Genomic DNA, 7425 nt, shown 5'->3' on the forward strand with positions numbered 1-7425 from the left:
GGTCTACTTAGGTATCAACCCTAGAACCTGGAATGATACCACTGACTGGCTCATACAATTACGAGACTCAAAATCATCTCTCAAAAATTCCATTATCGATCGGCAGGACCTATTTCCTTTTACCATTTGGATAATTTGGTTAAACAGGAACAATAACCTTTTTAACAACGACACACACTCTACCAACATTCAAAGTGCTATAAAATTTGCAGTAGAGTTCAAACTTCTAACTGACAGAGAAATTGTTAAGCCAGCAAAAATCCCTGTCCAGGTTAGGTGGAACAAACCTTCCAATGACTCTATCAAGCTTAACTTTGACGGTTTTTTCAATAAAGACCAATCACTTTGCGGTTATTGGGGGGGGGGGGGGTATTAAGAGATTATAAGGGCCAATGGATTGCTGGATATCATGGGAAAACCTCAGGATTACCTGCTCTGCATGCAGAATTAATGGCCTTTAAGATTGGTCTTACGACTGCACTTAGGCAAGGTTTTACAAAGTTAGATATAGAAACAGATTCAACTGATGTTATTAACTGCTTAAGAAATGGACTACTTTTATTTAATGACATTTTTAATGAGTGCAGATGGTTAATGAAGCAAGTGAAGGTCCAGGGAGTACATCACATATTCAGGGAGGCCAACAAGGTAGTACACATGCTGGCTAGAGAAGGCTTGAAAGGAAACAGCAACAGCAGGGATACCACCTTTATCTTCTATGCCCCATATTTTGTTACTAATGCCATTAAATCAGACAATGATGGAAAAACTTATGTTATTAGGCATCTTAACAAGGATGTTTGTCATAGACTAGCAGCTTTTGGTAACCACAATGTCCTGCGGAACTTGTTGGTAGTTTGTAATAGCCAAGTAGAAAATGCCCACCCGGGCGATCCTACTGTTACTATTTTGTGATATATATATATATATATATATATATATATATATATATATATATATATAAATCCCTGTTGATCAAAAAAAAAAATAATGATTAGGTACATAAGGAGATGTGTATATCAAAATAGTTATTATAGGTACTTTATAATAAATAATATTTATTATTATATATAAATATTTATCACATAGTAAAGATTATTTATATGTTGATCTGAAAAAATATTTATATATCTATGTAATTACACTTGTACAACCAAACATGATATATGTAATTACGTTGTAATTACATCACGACAAACAAACAAGTTATTGTAATTACTATATTATATAATTATTTGGCTGTATAATTATTAGGGAGCCAAGTAATTACACAAAGCTTTCCAAACAGACACAAACTTTTATTATTTTGTTATTTTAAAGTAATTTTGTATTTATTATGATCTCCAGAACTTGTGTGAATCTTAACACCAAAAACCCAAACATCTTATAACTAAATAACTAATGCAGGTATAAGTTAGGAGTATAATTTTATATACGAGATAGGAGATTAAATAAATTATATTTGTATTAACAACATATGGATAAGAACATCTAAAGACAAAAATACTCATGCAATATGTATTCCCAACATTTCGTAGTAATTAAAATCAAAGTGATTTTATTTCATAGTCATATAACAACGCCGAGATTTTGGTAGAGACTTCCAATATTCTTTTTTCATGATAAGATTTTGGCCAAATGCATATACGGTCCATTTAATTTGGTCATATTTTTTATTTTGGTATTCTATCTCAACTTTATTTCATTTTGGCCCTCCGACTCTATTTTTTATGTTTCATTTAACACAAAAGCTAACTAGTCCCATATTCATTCTCAAAGTTACAAAGTTTTCATTTGCCGATTTCATACCTGGCCATCCAGAAAACTTGCAATTTTATTGATCGTTTATTTATTCTAATTAATTTTTTTGTGGTTTTTTTTTACGTGGTAGGCACATAGTATGATCTAATGAATATATCGCTTTTATGGGTGTAAATTTGACAAAATAAGTGAACCATTTCCGAATTTCATTTTCAGTGTTGTCATTTTCTTGTGTAAATAAGAAGCAGACGTAATTTTACCCAAATACTATCGGGTTCGGGTATTTTAGTATTGGTCGGTTTGATATGGATAAAAAAATCAGGTGGCAACATTTAATTGTATATTTATTACACCTCAGATTTGTATATATATATACACACGCGCTATATTTTTTGCACTGGTTTCAATTTTTGTGTTAAAGTGAAACATAAGAAATAGAGTTGGAGGGCCAAAATGAAACAAGGTTGAGATATAGTGCCAAAATAAAAAATGGAGCCAAGTTGAATGGGTTGCATATGTATTTGCCTTTTGATTTTTTTCCATTACTAAAATATTACTCCCTCCGGTCCACGATAAGTGACCAATTTGTCTTGGACACACCCATTAAGAAAATACTAAATTCTAGACAAAAATAGTTAGTGTGACTAAACTATCCTTAATTAAATCTTACAACATAATTTAATCAATTTTAGAAATGCATACATAAGAATAATTTTGAAAAAATAAATTAAATTTTTTGTAATTCATCGTTTACTATGGACCGGACGGAATAATACAAACAGTATGCCAAACATATTGATTACAATTAATAGCTTTCTATTGCTACATCTGCCTTCTCTTCTCTTCTCTCTCTTGTCCACTTCCTTGAATCTTCAAAATTGTCCTAACAAAACCCCAAACCATAATCATTTGATTCCTATGTTTTTCCCCACACATTTTCAAATCCCTCCACTTTTTACCTGTTTTTATTCATTGATCTGTTACCGCCGTAGGTTCTGATTTGATCACACACTTGATATATTCATAAGGGGGAATGTAGCATTTGATCATATAAATAATTGGGTATGTTCCTATCTCAAAAGATTTAATCTTTTTTATCCCATTTGTTTATTTATTAGTTTATTTCATAATTTACTTGAAACATATCTCTTTTATAAGAATTTATCAAGAAAATGCCTTTTCTTTTGTGCTAGAACTTCTAAAGATTGACCCTTTTTCAGCTTTTTAATTTTTTTTCTTTGTTTTACCTTGAAAATAAAAGTGGGTATGTGCCTATGTCAAAAAAGATTGAAACTTTTTAATCCCCATTTGTTTCTTGTTACCATCTTTTACTTGAAAGCTCTCTCTTTTATAAGATTTTATGAAGAAAAAGCCTCTTTTTTTGTGCTAGAACTGCTCAAGGTTGAAATTTGTTTCTATCTTTTTGCCCCATTTTTTCTTTGTTTAACCTTGAAATTAAAATCTGGGGTTATTGAGGAATATCCTGAAAAAGAGATGTGTTGCTATTTGCATTTAGTATCAGGTGTCTTTTTTTAATGTTTAATGGGTAAATGCCAAAACTCTGAGATAGTTTTAAGATGTTGGAGTAGAAGTAGTTATGTCAGAAAACTGTTTAGTTATAATTTAGTAATTATTGTATGTCTTGTTCTGAGTCATACAAAAATAGAGCTGCTCTTTTTATTTAGACATGATTTGACAGTTTTATGCAATGCAGCTTATTGTTGAAATTATTTACTATAAGGGTCCCATATATAGGAAAACATTGAGCTTTAGGATACTGTTCTCATTTCCTTAGGTCAATTTCCTTATCAATTGTCAATGTGATTTACATGTTGATGGGGCTAATTTCCTATTCATTTGGGTGCAATTTGTTTTTTTTGGATAGATATATGCGGTTATGTTGAATAAATTTGCAGACCATCTGCTAGATATGTGGTGTGATATGAAGTCTTTGTTATAGGAAGAACAAAGTTAGTTAATACCTTGAGCCGAGGATCTTCGGAAACAACCTCTCTACCTCCACAAGGTAGAGCTAAGGTCTACATATACACTATATCCTATCCAGACCCCACTTGTGGAATTATACTGGGCATGTTGCTGTTGTTGTCTGTTATTGTTGTAGAGTTAGCTAATAACAAAGAGTCATGTAAGAGATTTATAGAACCCTTAGTTATGCTGTTATTTAGTATTGGAATGGAATAGACCTAAATAGAGCGAATAGTGTAGTAGACAAGATTTACATAGCCAACCCTATTGGTTTTGGGATTGAGGGGTATCGTTGATTGAATCATTTCATGGAAAGATGCATGTGCTTATAAACAATAATGGATTCTGGATCTTCCAAACGTTGCTCAGTGGTTAAAGAGTTAAGAGTGATAACTTTGGGAACTAGGGGTGAATCCCAATACCACTAGGTGAACTCTTCGCAGTTTCCTAAGCCTAGGCGGATAGAGTAAGTCAGTACATATGCTAGTGGGAGGTAGTAGTTATAGCTGAGGTGCATGCAAGTTGGCTCGGATACTATCTGTAATATAAAATGCATGAACATGACTTTCTTTCTTTAAAAGTTACATCACCATCGCTTTGTACCTCCTTATGGTGTTTGATGAATATCCTATTTTTGAATTATAGCCAAAAGATGTCCCTATTTGAAGCAAATAATCTTGAATTGTTTAATATATGACGTTCAGATTGTATATACATGGAAGTTTGAAGAATCTGTTCCCCTTTCTGATTCTTGTGCATTGCATCTGTCTCTTTTTGCATTTTTCAGACCCTAAAATACCAGTAATTTATAATTCTTTCCAGTGTTGTCAAAGGCGAAAAGCTTGTAAAAGCGCTCTAGGTCTGTTGGGGCTTTAAGTGCAAAGTGCACTTAAAGTTTGGGCTTTAGCAAAAAAAAGGCGTAATGTTTTATATATAGATATATAGACACGGCTAATAAGCTTATTTTCCAATTATCTTTAGTTGTTTACTGCCGCTTGATTTACGACAAAACTCAAAAGCAATGAGGTTCATGTCTTAGTGCCTTGCCTTAGGCTGAAGCGCAACTTAAGCGAGGCGAAGTGCCCTCGCTGTGCTTTTCTGATCTTCATGGCTTAAGTGCGCAACACTGATTCTTTCCTGTGCTTGATTTCCACCATATTACTTTCAGGTTTGAGCTTAACTTCTTGGCAGCAAGAAGCAAGGGAGTGGGAGCTTAGTAGGTGGTGGGACATTATATCTAATTGATTTCACACTATCTCATTCTTTATCCCTTATTATGTTTAGATTATATCCTATAGAAGCATGGAAACTTGTTTCATTTAATTGTACTCGATTCGTTGCTGAAACTTTAAGTACTTTCGTGCAGATATTTAAAAGCTGTCACTTCCTTCTAGGACTGAACTAGAACGGGAGGAAGTAACTTAATTGTGCAGTGACCGGACGAGGGAAGTTGTAGTTCATGGTGCACAGCACAGTGTATATTGTAGTGCCACTCCTCAACTTCAGACAGAACTTTTTCCACTTTCTTCTTTGCCTTTGGTATTTCCTTTTTAGCCAACCCTGATTTTGAGATTTTTTCCCGAGAGCCTACACCTGCTCATTCTTCACTTTTCTTTATTTCAGCATTTAGATTCTGAAAAAGGCTGTTGCATCTTAGCTACATAGATAAGTCGTTATGGTGTTCTAGCTGCTTCCCTTTTATGCGGTGTAGAAGATGGCGCTACATTCTGAGGAAGAGAAAAAAGAGGATTACCTTTTCAAGATTGTTTTGATTGGTGATTCTGCAGTCGGAAAATCCAATTTGCTTGCCAGATTTGCTAGAGATGAATTCTATCCAAACTCAAAATCGACAATTGGAGTAGAATTTCAGACCCAAAAGATGGACATCAATGGAAAGGAGGTTAAAGCGCAGATATGGGATACAGCTGGTCAAGAACGATTTCGAGCAGTTACTTCTGCATATTATAGGGGTGCAGTTGGAGCGCTTCTGGTTTACGATATCAGTAGGCGCCTGACTTTTGATAGCATTGGTCGATGGCTTAATGAACTTCAGAGTAAGCAATATGCTATTAATTCATCTTTCAACAGATTCGTTTTTCAACATCTTCAAATAGCATTGTTTATTTTCGGTCCATTTTCTCAGCAAAGTATGCTCAAGGGGAGCCTTGGCGTAACTAATAAAGTTGCTGCCGTGTGACCAGGAGGTCATAGGTTCGAGCTGTGGAAACAGCCTCTTGCAGAAATGCAGGGTAAGGCTGCGTACAATAGCCCCTTGTGGTCCGGCCCTACCATAGACCCGCGAGAGCTTAGTGCACCGGGCTGCCTTTTTTTCCGGCTGTTCCTTTAATTGACTAGCATATCTTTATAATGTGTTGTGGACAGCTCATTCCGACATGAATGTGGTTACAATACTCGTTGGCAACAAATCCGATCTCAAAGATGCACGGGAGGTTACAACAGCAGAAGGCAAAGCCTTGGCCGAGGCAAAGGGACTATTTTTCATAGAAACTTCAGCTTTGGATTCGTCGAATGTAGCTTCCGCTTTTCAGACGGTTGTTAGGGAGATCTATAATATTCTGAGCAGGAAGGTTATTCAATCTCAAGAGCTCCAGAAAAAGGATTCGGGTCGACTAGCAAATGGTAAGACTGTGGTTTTGCAAGCTGATGGAAATCAAGAAACAGATGCAGAAACAAAGAAGGGTAGATGTTGTTCATCTTAAGCTATACTATGGGAAGGACATTTTCCTTCTGTGATGTAATTCAATTTCTTGTTACTGTTGAAGAAAAAGTAAAACTTTCTTTCAGTGTTATAGGAAAACTTTCTTTAGAAAATGTAAATTATCTCAAGGGGGGGTGAACCTTTTTTTTGGGACTGTTTTTGAGTTTTGCAGTTTTGTATAATTCAATTTGTTCAGCTGCTTCTTTTCTGTCTGTGTTTCTGTGATGCCCGTGATGGAGGGCAGGCTGATGAGGGCGAGTCAAGCATGACTGGCTAGGCTGGCAAGCTTCTGATGAGAGCGAGTCAAGAAGGGGTACACATGTCACTTTAGGCGAATTTCGCATCGAAACGAGAGACGGAAAGAGAAAAGTGAAGTGCTTTATAAGGCATGACACAAGTTCACATGGTATGCGCGCTTTTAGGACTCGAGGTGACGTAGCTCGAAAGACAAACTCGTGCGAGCGTAGGCCCAAAGCGGACAATACATGCTATGGCTTGGGTCGTGACAGTTTCATCTTCCCTTTGTTTCTCTTTTCATTAGTCTTAACAAAATTAAAGATGAGTATTCAATTGATCCATTGGATCTCAAACTAGTTAGAGTTGGCTCTATGAATTTTTTGTGTCCATTCCATTCTAGTCATGTTCACAATGTCTTATACAAAATCATATGTCTTGACAAATTAAAGGTATTAAATCTCACACTTATATATACACGTACATAAAAGTCTCTAATCAAAATAAAAAGAATTTAGTTGTAGCAACTAATTCTATTTACCAACTAGTTTGAATCGCATATATGAATTTGCTTCCATTTTTTTTTATAGTTCTTGATTTTCATTGGAGGTCTATCTTTTCCTATAAACTTATATCACCATATTGTCACATATGTGGATCGGTGCGTGTGGAGGTCCATGACATGATCAAACCATCTTAGTCGATCTTCTCATTTTAATACGCGC

The 7425-nt window shown here is 35.1% G+C and overlaps 1 protein-coding gene across 3 annotated transcripts; it reads left to right on the top strand.

Annotated features, from left to right (window-relative positions):
* LOC109225302 (ras-related protein RABA5a-like) lies at nucleotides 2564–6674 on the top strand. 3 transcript variants are annotated; one of them, XM_019389921.1, is made up of 5 exons: nucleotides 2564–2823; nucleotides 4916–4970; nucleotides 5114–5286; nucleotides 5371–5801; nucleotides 6130–6674. In XM_019389921.1, exons 4-5 carry the CDS (start codon nucleotides 5462–5464, stop codon nucleotides 6465–6467), a joined length of 678 nt encoding a protein of 225 aa, XP_019245466.1. In that variant the 5' UTR covers nucleotides 2564–2823; nucleotides 4916–4970; nucleotides 5114–5286; nucleotides 5371–5461; the 3' UTR covers nucleotides 6468–6674. The 3 variants fall into 3 exon arrangements, with proteins under 3 accessions (XP_019245466.1, XP_019245468.1, XP_019245467.1); XM_019389923.1 differs by having other exon boundaries at nucleotides 4916–4967; XM_019389922.1 differs by lacking the exon at nucleotides 4916–4970.

This window comes from Nicotiana attenuata, chromosome 5, assembly GCF_001879085.1.
Source record: "Nicotiana attenuata strain UT chromosome 5, NIATTr2, whole genome shotgun sequence".
In the NCBI taxonomy this organism is placed as follows: domain Eukaryota; kingdom Viridiplantae; phylum Streptophyta; class Magnoliopsida; order Solanales; family Solanaceae; genus Nicotiana; species Nicotiana attenuata.